The 16,371-nt window shown below is 34.0% G+C and overlaps 1 protein-coding gene across 1 annotated transcript; it reads left to right on the top strand.

The window, feature by feature from the left end:
• The first annotated feature begins 7,007 nt into the window (after positions 1 to 7,007).
• Positions 7,008 to 8,843, top strand: LOC131170260 (uncharacterized). The gene is made up of 2 exons (XM_058129319.1): positions 7,008 to 7,448; positions 8,424 to 8,843. Exons 1-2 carry the CDS (start codon positions 7,008 to 7,010, stop codon positions 8,841 to 8,843), a joined length of 861 nt encoding a protein of 286 aa, XP_057985302.1.
• The last annotated feature ends 7,528 nt before the right edge of the window (positions 8,844 to 16,371 follow it).

Below are 16,371 nucleotides of genomic sequence, written 5' to 3'. Positions count from 1 at the left end.
GAAATAACTATTGTGCACAAACCTCTGATGAGTAGCCTCTTGGCCTTGACTCAGTGTTTCTTTCCCCTTCCCTGAGTCTTTGCTAACTGAAACACACAATTTAAAGTGTTTCAGTACTCAGTTAAATTGTCTCTAACAATAAGGTTTAATAATTAAATTTATTTAATACTATTGCTTTCATTAGTCAACCTATAATGTTGACCTTTGATACACTCTAGGAGAATAAATTTTAATATTACCAATATGTCGCATTTTATAGTCCTCTAGTGTTGGTATATGTTACCAATTTCATTTTCAAGTGTATTGCAATTTATTAGATTTTAGTATGTTGTTTTGACCTAGACGGATGACCTAGTTCCCTCAGTTTTCGGGTTCTAGTCCGAATTACAAACTTGTAGGTCTATGTCTTAGTGAACTTTTTCCACAAATTTTAGGTCATTTGGAGTTTACTAGACCAAGTTATGGTTATTTTACTATTGTTGGACAGATTGCACTAAAATGGCAAACTTAGATCATTTTTAGGTCATTTCTGATTTTGGCAGTTTTTATACCCGAACTTGTGCAAGCATTTTGACTTTCTTATGGTCATTTCTAGGTTTTGGTGTCTTCATAATAGTTGTAGCTCTATGTCTAAGCTTTCCATGGTATAAATTTCAGGTCATTTGGACCTGTTTTGAGTGAGTTATGGCTAAAATACTGACTTCTGTTCAAATGGTCAATTTTCAGGTTTGCAAAGTCACTAATCCAGATTTAGTCAATTCTCATGTCACTTTCTGGACAGAATTTAGGTAGGCTTTCTTCATGAAAGTTGACACATTTTGTGCCTAGTTTCACCTCCAATTAGCCTCATACTAATTGGAGTTACACAATTCCATTTATAGCCTAAAATACATACTACCCTTAACACATTTTTGAAGCATCAACCAATCACACATTCAACTAACCATACTTCACTTCCTTAACCTAATTCTTCATTTGTATCATACCACAACCATTCATCACTTTACATTATAGTCACTTTAGGCAGAATATAACCAATTTACAATGCACCAATTACACTTTCAATTCACAATATCTAATTCTAAACAACATATGCACATAACACTCCTAATTAGTACATACAATTTCCACTACCAAATTACATACATTTTCGCTACTATATCTTATACATATGCTGCCACTTTTAGTACCATAATTCAACAACTTTTCATGAATTTAAACACTTCCAATCTTCACCATGAGGCTGCCCAAGTAACACATATACATTAAGCTTCCATTTTAACTTTTCAAACTTAGAATTCAAACTATATACATGGTAAATCATTCCTATACATTTAAACACTTAATTCAATACCTCAAAATACCATTTACATGAAGAAATAGTTCATTAACCTTAATATTCCATGGCTGCCAAAAATAGTACCTTCCAATAACTCATTAAAACCTCAAAGTTTCTTCATAAATCAACTCACCACAACACCCACACAAACTTTAATGAAGCAAAAATGGAAAACAAGTACTTACTTAATTTGAAACTTGTTAAAAACTCATCAAAACATTTCTTTCTTGCTCCCTAATTGCTGCCCAAGGTGTGGTGATCACTTTTAGTGAAGGAACTATGGTGAAATGAAGCTTGGAATGGGAGTGCATGTGGCTTGCGTGAGGTTTGGCTATGGAGGTTCCATGGAGGATGAATTTGGCTGGTTTGTTTGTGAGGTTGAAGATGACAGATTTTCTGTCCCAAAATGTTGTATTTTAATGTCCCTTAATTCCCCTTAGTGGAGCACTAACTTTGTTTTAAGATTTAATAATCCAAAGTTTCACAATTCACACATTTTACCTCAATTCCTTTACTATTCCTACAATGTATCATAATTTTAATTTTCATGACATTTTCAAAGTTTAATATCATTTATTTTTAATGGACATTTAGGTCAAAAGGCAACTCTAGTTGTCAATTGACCAAAATGCCCTTCTTCGGGTTGCATTTCGAATTTTTCCATAACACCGATTTTTATCGGTTTATCGATTTTTCATTTTTTTTGTACTAATTAATAAATTTTTCTTTGAAATTTCCAATGTATACTTCAATAGATGTTTATTTAAGTCTTAAAAATATTTCTCAGGGTTTTCCGCGGTCCAGGGCTAGTAAGCGGTCCACGCCGCAACTTTCCGGTGCGGTCACCCATCGCTACTGTTTTTAGCTCGTTTAACTTAGTTATATTTCATTGCTCTTATTTTTCCTTTATTTTTCTTGTATTTTCCTCTATTGTATTTCATTATTTTATGTCTCCTTACTACTATTTAAGTGTAGTTCCAGGCATTCTAACTGTTCGGACAGATACTGATCACCGGAACAGTAGAACGCACTACCGAATATAGGGGTGTTATAAAAAGTATAAATTTAATTGAATTGATTATTAAAGGAAGTAAAGAAATTAAATATCAAGATAAAAAAAACAAGAATGATTACAATAAAAAGAGGCTCAAAATCATGAATTAAATAAATAAATAAATAAGAATATTTAAAATAAATTAGATTAGTTATTTAGCAGAAAGAATTGAAATGAATTGGAACGATATTAAAATTTAATTTTTATGAAAGAATTGAGCGCTTCTGAAGAAGAATAAATTAGAACAAATGATAGTTAATACTAGAAGTATTATATGAAGTTAGATTAAATTTCAAAGTATCCAAATTTTAATCCATTTCTTTTTTTTTTTATTGTATATTATTTTCTTGTTGTATTATTGCACCACTAAGCAGCAATGCTTAGCGCAATGGATTTGTTTCCTCGCGCAGGTACTGAAGGTAAAGCCCAGAAAAAAATATTAAATAGAGATTTTAGAGTTCTGATCTGCAGAAGTGTTTGAAGTATTCAAAGTTGTCACCTCCTCAGCAATGCATGTAGTTATAGTATTGTAATGTAAATTAATGAAAATGTAATTAATAGGTATGTGATGTAAATTAATAAATCGGTTAATTCATACGTGATTAAATTGTATATCATGTAAATTAATGAAGATTGAAAATTTTCATATATGAGTTGAGCATGAATGGGAATGTATGGATTTGAATATGGAATTGAAATATATAGATGATGCATTAAATGATGGGATTTTTATTTTAAAATATTATTGAAACTTTCAAACAAGTGAATAGTGAAACATGTTAAACGATAATAAAATAAGGGAAACTCCGTTAGTTTCTCCGTCGAAAAATAATTGATATTAAAATATAATAACTTGAAAATGATTAAAGGAATAAAGTAAGATAAGATAGGGTGCTCCGGCACCGAGTGTGACATGCCTTACTCGGCTACACTGTAGTTGGGTGAGGGGTGTCACATTCATTGGTATCAGAGCACGGTTTAGGCATTTCTGGGTCTAGATCGAGTCCATACCATCCATTGCATTTGTAAGAGTCGATGTGACACTAATGCAGATCTGTTTTCTCTAGTAAGGTGAAGAAATAAGGAAGTAGCAGCTCCTTGACTATTTATACCGGGTAAATTTCGAGGACGAAATTTAAATTAGAGGGAAAGAATTGTAACACCCTCATTGTAGAAATTCCATACATTCTACTATTTTGATGATCGGTGTCGGTCCAAGCAGCTAGAACGTCTGGAAAAATATTTAGACTGGAGTAAGGAGTCATAAATAACTCAAATAATAATAAGAAAAATTTAGGAAAAATTTTAGAAATAAAATACAACCAAGTTAAATGAGCCGGTGCCCTAGCGATGGGTAACCTAGTGGGAAGTTGCGGTCTTTGCAGCTAGAAGCCCTAAACCCAGTGGAAAATTCATGAAATAATTTTTGGGACTCCAGAGAAGAGTCATTGAGGTTTTGATGGCATTAGAATACTAAGAAAATGCTTAGAAATTTTTTTTGATCGGTACAGATGATTTTGGCTCGATAAGCCAAACGGAGGGCATTTTGGTCATTTCGTCTTCAGAGATAATTTTTGACCAACTTGTTCAGTTAAATAAATAATTTATATGATATAAAAAGTGAATAAATATTGCTAAAAATTGAATTGAAAATGAGTAGAAAAGAAAAGAAAAGAAAATGGATGAAAATTTAAATTTTTACATCACATGATGTCATCAAACCACTTCCACCCAATCACCTTGCAACAAGCCACTAAAAACCAAATTAAAAAGAGATAAAATAAGGAAAATGGAAAACGAATTCTACACTTCACCTTTCTTCTTTGGCAGCCCATATCTCTCTCTCTCTTCCTCCATTGATCTTCATCCTCTAAGCTCCAATTTTCACTTAAAATCACCATGAAACCACTTGATTCCTTCATTGAATTTGATCCCTACACTTTGATTAAACCCTAGGCAGCAAAAAGAAGAGGAGACTTGAAAGTTTATCAAGTTAGGAATTCCATCAAACAAGGTTAGTGCCATCTCTCTCTCTCTCTCTCTTCTTATTTTAATGTTAGGATACAAAAATCAACTAGAAATTGTGGAAAAAGAAGAAAAATATGCATGATAGGAACACTTCAAATTTCTGCAGCTAAGAGAGTGTGAGGGTTTTGATGATTTACTTACAATTAAACTTGTGTATTGATGTCAATTGATGTATATAAATGGATTGGAGTTGGGGATTTTAGGAGTTGCATGAGATTGAGACTTTGATTAATTAGGGTTTGTGATGAATTGAGGGTTATTGTATTTTAATGTTAAGTGGAGTTTTAATGGTCAATTAGTGACCATTTGGCTGAGTATAATAAGGAATTAAAGTGAATTGTAACTTTGGATTGGAGGTTGAGCGTGCTGCCTTGAGTGCCCTATAGGTCTAGTTGTGACTCCAGCAAGGTTGGACAGCTTTAACTTGAGTTGTGTAGGTTCAATTGGTGCAAGGCCAATTGGACATGGAATTAAACACATAATGGCACAACTTTGGTGAAGGAAGCCTATCTAGAAACCAAACTTAGGATGCCCTAAAACTTGACCAAATCCGGGTAGCACCAATTCTGCCTGGGCAAAATGACCAAATGAACAGTGTTTATTTATTTGGTCATAACTCAGTGTAGAAAGGTCTAATTGACCTTAAATTTATATCAATGGAAAGCTTAGACAAATTAGAACAACTTTTATGTAGAACACAAACTCAAATTATGGACTTAACTAAATGAAATTGCTAGCCAAAGTTGAACTACCAAATCTGGCAGAACCAAAAATTGCCCAGAGATTCTGGGTAAAGGCAATCCGACCAGTTATGGTGAAATAGCCATAACTTGAGCTAGAAAACTCCAAATGGGGTGATTCAAAAAGTGAAATGTAACAAGACACAATAAAGAACAACTTTGATCAAGAACACGTAGCCAAATTCTCACTGTAGAATGGCCTAATAGAACTGTGAACTCTAGCACTCAAAACTGAAATTTTTGATTTATTTTCTATTGGTTAGAAGTATGGATTGACAACTAATGCCAACACTTTTGGGAACCAAAATGTGGCAAATCTATGTGATTAAAACTCATGTAACTATTATATATGAAAAAGTCAATATTTTGACTTAAATGACCAAATGAATAGTAACCTTACATGTTAAGTACAAATATTCAAGAAATAACTTTATAATATGCCCTAGTAGGCCTAGTGTGACTGGTTTGGATAAATTGGCATGCCAATAAGGTTCTGATTGCAGTACTGCGTATGGCTTCATGCCATTCTGTGATATGATAGCCTATGGCTATACTGATTATGATGTTATACTTGGCTTTATGCCTTATTGCTTTTATGGCTTATTAGCCATTCTGTATGCACACTGGGAGACACATTATGACCGATGGTGTGACGGCCCGAGGTACTTGGTACCCAGTGCTAGTTTACCCGTTTATCTAATCCAGTCAATTTGCATATGTTACTTGGGCATGGAAAAGTATAAATGTAATTGAATTGATTATTAAAGGAAGTAAAGAAATTAAATATCAAGATAAAAAAATAAGAATGATTACAATAAAAAGAGGCTCAAAATCATGAATTAAATAAATGAGTAAGAATATTTAAAATAAATTAGATTAGTTATTTAGCAGAAAGAATTGAAATGAATTGGAACGATATTAAAATTTAATTATTATGAAAGAATTGAGCGCTTCTGAAGAGGAATAAATTAGAACAAAGGATAGTTAATACTAGAAGTATTATATGAAATTAGATTAAATTTCAGAGTATCCAAATTTTGATCCATTTCTTTTTTTTTTATTGTATATTATTTTCTTGTTATATTATTGCACCACTAAGCAACAATGCTTAGCGCGATGGATTTGTTTCTTCACGTTGGTACTAAAGGTAAAGCCAAAAAAAAAATATTAAACAGAGATTTTAGAGTTCTGATCTTCAAAAGTGTATGAAGTATTCAAGGTTATCACTTTCTCAGCAATGCATGTAGTTAGGGCCCATATAGGTCATAATTTGTATGTTGTATAAAATGCTTAGTTATAGTATTGTAATGTAAATTATGAAAATGTAATTAATAGGTATGTGATGTAAATTAATAAATCGGTTAATTCATACGTGATTAAATTGTATATCATGTAAATTAATGAAGATTGAAAATTTTCATATATGAGTTGAGCATGAATGGGAATGTATGGTTTTGAATATGGAATTGAAATATATAGATGATGCATGAAATGATGAGATTTTTATTTTAAAATATTATTAAAATTTTCAAACAGGTAAATAGTAAAACACGTCAAATGATAATAAAATAGGGGAAACTCCGTTAGTTTCTCCGTCGAAAAATAATTGATATTAAAAGATAATAACTTGAAAATGATTAAAGGAATAAAGTAAGATAAGATAGGGTACTCCGGCACCGAGTGTGACATGCCTTGCTTGGCTACACTGTAGTCGAGTGAGGGGTGTAACACTAAATGTGTGTTTGGGGCAAGATCAGGAAAGCTATTGGGATTTATAGTAAGTAAGAAAAGAATAAAGATGGATCCAGACAAAGTTCGAGCCATTCAAGAGATGCCATCCCCAAAGATGGAAAGGGATGTGCATAGTTTCCTGGGAAAGTTGAACTACATTTCAAGATTCATCTCTAATCTCATCGCCAAGGCTGAACCCATTTTCAAGTTACTCAAGAAGAACAATACCGCCAAGTGGGATCAAACTTGTCAAGAAGCTTTTGAAAAGATTAAGCAGTACTTGTCAAATCCGCTAATTTTGGTTCCTTCGATGATGGGTAGGCCAATCAATTATCACGAGGCTGTGGATTTCAAATTCCTAGACGAATATATTAACGTAGTAGGAGATGATACTGAGGGTCCCGATGATGTGTGGGAAATGTATTTTGATGGAGCGGTCAATTTAGCCAGTAATGGGATTGGAGCAGTGCTGGTTGCCCCAGACGGAAAATATTTCCCAATAGCCGTTAAGTTGAGATTCGGCTGCACTAACAACATAGCAGAGTATAAAGCCTGTGTGAGTGGCTTACAGGCTGCCATTGAAATGAAGATAAAGAAATTAGAGGTGTATGGGGATTCAGCTCTGATCATTTATTAAGTCAAAGGGGAATGGCAAACTAAAGACCCAAAACTGATCCTGTATCAAAAATATCTCCTTGAACTGATCAAGGAATTTAAGGAGATTTCTTTCACTCACATGAGCCAGGACAAGAACCAATTTGCTGACACCTTAGCTACTTTAACTGTGATGACTCAGATGGAGGAAGGGCAGATAACGCAGTTACTACAAATCAAAGCAAGGAGTGAGCCAGCGTACTGCTTTATGATCGAAGAAGAAATAGATGGCAAACCCTAGTATCATGATATCCAAGTGTACATCAAAAATAGGGGGTATCCTCTTAGGGCAAGCAGAAATGAAAGAAGAATGATCAGAAGGCTAGCGATGGGATACTTCCCCAGTGGAGAAATCTTGTACAAGAGAAGCTCTAATGGTGAGTTGATGAGATGCGTGAATGCCAAAGAAGCAAGGAGAATTCTATTTGAAACCCATGAAGCGAATTGTGCTACTCATAGCAATGGGTATATGATGGCAAAGCAGATCTTAAGGCGGAGTTACTTCTAGACCACTTTGGAAAAGGACTGCATTGAGTACTTTTGGAAGTGTCACAAATGCCAAATTTATGCTGATCAGATAAATGTCCCGCCTCATCAACCGTACAATCTAGTCTCACCATGGCCTTTTGTAATGTGGGATATCTACGTAATCGGTCCGATTAATCCAAAAGCATCCAATGGACAAAGGTTCATTTTGGTGGCCATCGATTACTTTACTAAATGGGTTAAAGCTACCTCATATGCTCACATCACTCAAAACACCTTTCTAAAATTCCTTAAGAATAATATTATCTGCTGGTATGGTCTTCCTAGAGAGATTATCACTGATAATGCCAAGAATCTAAATGGTTCGAAGATTTAGAAGTTGTGTGATCAGTACAAGATACGACATCTCAATTCATCACCACACCGACCCCAGATGAATGGAGCTATAGAAGCTGTCAATAAAAATCTCAAGCGAATAATCGGTAAAATGATAGTCACTTATAAAGATTGGCATGATGTGTTTCTCTTTGCCCTTCATGCTTATCAGACTATGGTAAGGACATCGACCGGGGCAACTCCATATTCGCTGGTTTACTGGATGGAAGCTATTTTGCCAATAGAGGTGGAAATTCCTTCCTTAAGGGTTTTAAAAGAGGTAAAACTAGATGAGAAGGAATGGGTTCAATCGAGGTTAGATCAGCTGAATTTGATGGATGAGAAAAGACTGACAGCAGTATGCCACGGGCAGTTGTACCAAAGAAGAATGGCTAGAGCATTCGATAAGAGCATACGCCCACGCAAATTCCAATAAGGAGATCTAGTTTTAAAGAAGATCCTCCCAAATCAAAGCAATTCCCGGGGTAAGTGGTCACCAACTTATGAAGGGCCTTATGTGGTTATAAAGGCATTTTCTGGCGGTGCACTCATCTTAACTCACATGGATGGGGATGAATTGCCAAGGCCGGTGAATGCAGATGCTGTAAAAAGATATTATGCATGAAAAAAAAAGGTGGGAGTGAAAACTCGAAAGGGCGCTCCTAGAAAAATGAGGGAAAGGAGGCAAAAACCAGCGAGGGCACTTTCTGCAAAATGAGGGAAGGGTGAAAATCCGAAAGGACACTCCAAAAAAAAAAAAAAAAAGGAGTGAAAACCTAAAAGAGCGCATCTAGTCAAAGACAGTGAAGAAACAAGGAGGATCTCGAGATCAAAGACAGTGAAGAAACTTGAGATCAAGGGATAGTAAATTACACAAAACGTTTTTCAGAAAGTCACTTGAAACGCTGGCAATTGAGGGACTTCAAAGTTAACTGAGGGCATTTATGAGATTTATCTTTGTACCCTTTTCCATAAAATTGTACCTTTATTCTTTTGATAATTATCTTCTTATGCTATGAATAAATTTGTGCATATCTCGTCTACCTTGGTTTATGCACTATTAATTTTTTGAAAGCTTTCTTATAAGATGAGAATCTAAACACAGGTAACTTCATATATACTTTATTTTGAGATTTACTGGAGGGTAAACAATTATCAAGCAACTGGTGCATCTAAGAGCGAAAACCCACAAGGACGCTTCCTGTAAAGTGAGCAAAGGGTGAAAATCTGAAAGGACACCCAGAAAAAAAAAAAAAAGGTAGGAGTAAAAACCCGAAAGGGCGCTCCTAGCAAAATGAGGGAAAAGAGGCGAAAACCCACAAGGGCGCTTTCTGCAAAATGAGTGAAGAGTGAAAATCCGAAAGGACGCCCTAGAAATGAGAGTAAAAAAAAAAAAAAAACTAGGAGTGAAAACCCAAAAGGACACTTCTAGTAGAAAACGGTGAAGAAGTAAGGAGGGAGCCAAAAGGGTGTTGGAGAAAATCATGGGCCAAACCTTGAAACTCATTCTGAACTTTTTCATTAATCGTTTATCTTCGGGATCTTGTTAAGTAAACTTTGTCTGGAAGAATACCTTGCATCATATTTGCTTTGTGAGCATTAAAGGTATATACACAAAGCTTATTTACAATAGTTGGTTAAGTCGACTTCAAGTTGATTTTAATTTTCAGCATTTTAATTTTCTATCATCAACCTCTGGATTCAAAATCCAAGTTGATTTTAATTTCCTGTCATCAACCTCTAGATTCAAGATCTAAGTTGATTTTAATTTTTAGCATTTTAATTTCCTGTTATCAATCTCTGGATTCAAGATCCAAGTTGATTTTAAATTTCTAGTTATCAACCTCTGGATTCAAGATCCAAGTTGATTTTAATTTCCTATTAACAACTTCTAGATCCAAGATCTAAGTTGATTTTAAATTTCCTATTATCAACTCTGTCACACCCTACTCCTCGTAAGATGAACATGCTCCCGTAGTATACCTAATGAATTACCGAACTTCACCTACCGATAACTCATTAAGTACCCTACAAGGGATTTTAAAACAATTTTCCTATTTTTGATAAGTGGTGAGCATTTTCTAATAGGTGTTGAAATCATTTATTTGAAGTTAAAACTAGTTAAAATTTTTAGCCCATTTTAATTTTTCGCAAATTTTATAAAAATTTCGGCAGAGTGCCGTTTGTATTTTGAGAAAACAGTTCTTCAAATTCCTGTAAATAGCACTTCCAATAATTTTTCTCAACAACTTCTTTAAAAGTCACAATCATCTCAATCAATTTCAACACATTTATCAACTTCCAAAATTCAAATTCACCATTTCCAATATCCAACAATTATCAAAATACCATTAATGAATTTCATTCAATTTAAAATAAAATACTACCAATCATATTTCATTTATGACAAAATAATTTATATATACATCATACTAGAAATTTACATTAAGAAAATCCAATCTAAAATTTATTACAACTTTATACAAACTTTGTACAAGCTGCTCAAGACCTATTTTTACATGTCCATACAATTACGTGCAATACATACATCAAAATGAATATTTACAGTCAGGGTATAAATTATACCCGATAACTTCAAGTAGGTAGCTCCCCTGTCCTTAGCAGCTCAATCTGCTGCTCCTCTAGTCTCTATATCTGCGACAGCATACAAAGCTATCGCTGAGTGGTGAACTCAGTGGTGCACAAACTAATAATTTAAAACTTAATACAAATTATTCTTAACAATTCATAATGAATAAAAGTTTAAAATTTCTAAATTCTTCAAAATCCATGACATATAAAAATCATTATTTTCATTCATGCAAATTATTTATTTGAATAACATTTTGATCAATTAATAACTATTTATTTACATTTCTTTTAAATTCCGAAACAATACAAAAATACTTTAGATCACTAACAAATTATTTATTTCAATCACAATTTATCAAATTATGCATAATTTAAAGGGCGTTGCCAACAATTCACACAGTTTATCTCATGGCCCAAAATTCAAATAGATGCCATGTTGTACACCACGACATTTCACATTCTCCCAATAACCGAGGCTAAAAGGGAGAAACAAAGACTAGCTAGTATATATGAGTACTCATTCAAATTCTTCTCCAACTGGCAAGCCAGAGAGGAAGTAACTCGCCCCATCTAGTGGAGGAGATATCTCACTAGACAAGCTAATGAGAATTCACAACAAATTTTGCCATGTCAACTGTGGTTTCAAATCATATTCAAAACAATTTCTATTTACAAAGTGTTTACAAATCATCAACATATTTAATCATCATAAATTCATGCTCAAGGTTGGCAACACATCAAACTTAATATTTGCAATCCTCAAAACCATGCAATAAATCTTTAAATGCATAAAAAAATTTATATTCAAATTGTACAATTTCATTCGATAAGTTAAAATTCTCAACACAACAAAAATCATAAATCATATAGTAAATTTATTTCAAATCAATTTGGAATTGAAAAATAACAAAAGAGTTAGTTGTGCACAAACCTTAAACGAGTTGCCTCTTGGCCTTGACTCGATTCCTCGGGTTCCTTCCCGGTATTTTTTTCCACTGAAACACACAGTTTCACAGTGTTTCAGTATCATAACTCATCATTAATCCAAAAATAAATTCAAATTCATTTATACCTAGCATTAATGTGCTAAACTCGATGTTCTTTAAATTTTGTGTTTTAGGGTTACTATTCATAACACTATTCAAGTCAATTTGTTGACTTCTAGGGCTTAATAGGTATGGGAACTCCAACTTCACCCACATACCACATTTTGGTCACTAAATTTGTTGGTTTTGGTGGTTTACTCAAATTCCAAGTCTTTTAGGCAAATTTTCAGTTTTGGTGTCTTAAGTTGCACTGTTCCATTGGTCATTTTTCTGTTAGAATTTGGCAAAACTTCCTTCATAGAAAATGTTCCTTATTGTCTTAAGTTTATTCTCCTTTTTGAATCACTCTAATTGGAGTTTTGTAGCTCAAGTTATAGCCATTTGAACCATGGCTGCCGAATTGGACTCAACCCAGATTTTTGGGCAATTTTTAGTTTTGGCAGTTTTAGGTCACCAAATTTGGGTGGCCAAATGACTTAGTTAATGGCATAATCTGAGTTTGTGTTCTTCATGAAAGTTTTAGGTTTATACCTCAACTATCCACTGGTAAAATTTCATGTCATTTAGATCTGTTTAGCTCAAGTTATGGCCAAATGAACAAACACTGTTTATTTGGTCAGTTTGTACAGGGCAGACTGAGATTTTCCGAGTTTGGTCAATTTATTCACTAGGTTTTGGTCACTTTTTGAGCATGCTTCCTAAATGAAAATTGTGTCATTTAGTGTCTATTTTCATTCCCAATTGGTCTCATACCAATTGGACTTGTAAATTTTCATTTTTGGTCCCTCAAAGGGACCTTGGTCATGCTGCTAGCAACATGACCACACTCAATCTGAATTTGATCTCAACTCCAACACTTCCAACACACTTCATTTGGTCACCATTGACCATTTCCCACTTCAAACTAGGTCAAGTATATCATTTACCAATTTCTCATATTTTTGTTTCTAAACCCTAAATGTCCAAAACCCTAACTACACTAGTAATTACATTTAACCAAATCCAAGTATCTCAACATCACCTCTACATTCATATAAGCTTCCCTACACTTATAATCCAATCAAATTCATGCACTACCATATCAAACCCTAGATGATCAAAATCCATGTTTAGTCCTCCAACAATTAATTTTATTTCATTTTAAGTTTATTTCTAAGTTAATTAAGCTATAAACACAACTAATAAACTAATTTTGCAACTTAAATCACTAACCTTGCTTGGAGGGTTTCTAAGCTTTCTTTTCTTCAAGTCTTTCTTCTTCTTTTTGCTTTCTAATGCTTCCTCAACATGTAAAGAGAATTTTTTGTGTTGGGACTTTGTGAATTTATGGAAGAAAGTAGGGAAATTCAAGCTTTCTATCTCTTAACAATGGTGGAACAAGGTGAGTAAGAATGGAGAGAGAGATGGGGCGACAAGGATAATGAGGAAGATGACTTTTTTTTTCCTTTTTTTTTTTTTTTTGTCTTTTGTCTTATGGAAGACCAAAAATTCAATTTAAATAAATTTTTAATTATAGGATTTATGGCATCATGCATGATGTCATGCATGATGTTATCTCTCTTCACTTTTTCATTTTCTTTTTTTTTTATTTATTTTTCCATTAGTTCTTTAATTTAATTCCTGAATCCGAAATTTTCTTTTCTCCGATTTTATTTGACAGTTAGGTCAGGAGTCAGCTCTCGGGGTCAATTGATCAAATTGCCCCTCGCTGGTTCAACCCGGTTTGCAAATAATTCAATATTTCTTCCGGATCCCTGACCTAATTATTTGACTAGCTTAACAATCATTTTTCGTGATTTTCTCTTTTCCACTGTGTTCATAATAGTCCTAAGGACCGCAGCGTCACATTTTATGGTTAGAAATTCGAGTTTAAATCGACTTCGCAATCCTTCCCGAGAAGGTCACCCATCGCTGTGACTCTCGGCTCGTTTAACTTCTTATGTTCAGTTTTTCTTATTTATACTTAACTAATTGAACATTACTAATTATTTGGGTTTAAGGCTTATCTAGTTGTCTTAAGTATGGTTCTAATCCTCTTAATTGTTCGGACCGACACCGGTCACCGGAACAGTGAAATATACCAGGCTATGCAAATAGGGGTGTTACAAACTCTGGATTCAAGATCCAAGTTGATTTTAATTTTCTATCATCAACCTTTGGATTCAAGATCCAAGTTGATTTTAATTTTCTATCATCAACCTTTGGATTCAAGATCCAAGTTGATTTTAATTTTTAGCACTTTAATTTCCTGTTATCAACCTCTGGATTCAAGATCCAAGTTGATTTTAATTTCCAACATTTTAAATTTTCAGTTATCAACCTCTGGATTTAAGATCTAAATTGATTTTAATTTTCAGCATTTTAAATTTTCAGTTATCAACCTCTGGATTCAAGATCTAAGTTGATTTTAATTTCCAGCGTTTTAAATTCTTGTCATCAACCTCTGGATTCAAGATCCAAGTTGATTTTAATTTTCAGCACTTTAATTTCCTATTATCAACCTTTGGATTCAAGATCCAAGTTGATTTTAATTTTCAGCATTTAGTTCTTGTTATCAACCTCTGGATTCAAGATCCAAGTTGATTTTAATTTTCAGTACTTTAATTTCCTATTATCAACCTTTGGATTCAAGATCCAAGTTGATTTTAATTTTTAGCATTTAGTTCTTGTTATCAACATCTGGATTCAAGATCCAAGTTGATTTTAATTTTCAGCATTTTAAATTGTCAGTTATCAACCTCTGGATTTAAGATCCAAGTTGATTTTAATTTTTAGTATTTTAATTATTGTCATCAACCTCTGGGTTCAAGATCCAAGTTGATTTTAATTTTCAGCATTTTAAATTCTTGTTATCAACCTCTGGATTCAAGATCCAAGTTGATTTTAATTTTCAGCATTTTAATTCTTGTCATCAACCTCTGGGTTCAAAATCCAAGTTGATTTTAATTTTCAGCACTTTAATTTCCAGTTATCAACCTCTGGATTCAAGATCCAAGTTGATTTTATATTTCAGCATTTTTCAACCTCTGGATCCTAGTATCCCAGCCGCCCAAAATATGGTTCTAAATCTTTACATGATTCCTATACAAGAGAATTTCATTCTCTTTAATAGAAAACATGTAAAGAGGGGCAGCTGTAGACACCATATTTTGGATGAGCTCTAAATGCATAATTTACCAAGCCAATCTCCCATTTTAATGTTTTATCCGATCTCCGCCAGTTGCCTGACACTAAGTTATGATCTAAAGATAAATAATAAATTCGTTCACATAAATCCCAAAGTATTTTCCGATCTCTCCATCAACCCGATCTGTTTAAATTTCATCTTTAGACATTCGAACCATCTTTGTATTTATGCTTTCTGATCTTTTGGCATTCAAAACTCTGAATTGTGTGAAATTCCATGATCAAGTATCTAATCAAGTCATCGTTTTGTCCGATCCCTAAGTATGTGATCCTGAAATGAATGGGGACTAGGACTCGACTTTAAATTATCGATGTTTCTAAGGTTTTTCGATTTCATCCTTGCGAATAATGTTTTCAGATCTCTTTAAGCAGTCATGTTTTATAACTGATCTTAAGTTCTATGGAATTAGTATTCATACTTAATGGGGATGTTTTTCCGATCTCATCAAGAATTAATCACAAAAACAAGTTTATTTCAAAGTCAAAAATATACAAGTCATTTGGTAGGAGGGTCTCCCTTAACCTGCTCTTCAGGTATATTTTCAGTTTCATCATTCTCTCTCTCCTCTCTCTCAGGCTCCTCCTCACTATCATCTTAAGCTCTCGGGACGAGCTTCTCCATCCAAGAGAAGACTTCTTCAGGATAACGCTTCACAAGCTCGGCTAGAAGATCGCCATGAGCATTCACATAGGCACCAGCCTCTCTCGCCGGGGCCTCTTCTTCTATTGTTTTGATATCTTTAATAAATCGAGTGAGATTGGCAGATCGGCAGGCTTGAACGTCTTCATGTTCCCGCTCCAGTTCAGCTATCCTTTCTTTATAAGACTTCGTCCGATCTTCTATCTTGGCGATGTGATCCTGGGCAGTTGAGAGTTGGGCTTTGGCGATAGCTGTGTCCTGAACTGCCTTCAAAATCTCCTGTCTCAAGAGATGAGCCTTTTCTCTGATCATATGCTGGTTCGTAATAGTCTCCAATCCCAAGCTCATTATCTGAGTCAGGAGATCGTCAATGCTATCCTGGGCCATCCTATTCTAGTCTTCTTGAAAACATATAGTAGCACCCAGGACCTTAGCTAGATCAGGATTGCCCCGAACTGAACGATTCATTTCCAGAGAATGAATAAGGATATGAGCACCTA

The sequence above is a fragment of the Hevea brasiliensis genome, chromosome 11 (genome assembly GCF_030052815.1).
Source record: "Hevea brasiliensis isolate MT/VB/25A 57/8 chromosome 11, ASM3005281v1, whole genome shotgun sequence".
NCBI classification, from domain to species: domain Eukaryota; kingdom Viridiplantae; phylum Streptophyta; class Magnoliopsida; order Malpighiales; family Euphorbiaceae; genus Hevea; species Hevea brasiliensis.
The sequence above is the reverse complement of the archived record's forward strand: the minus strand, read 5'-3'. Positions and strand labels throughout refer to the sequence as shown.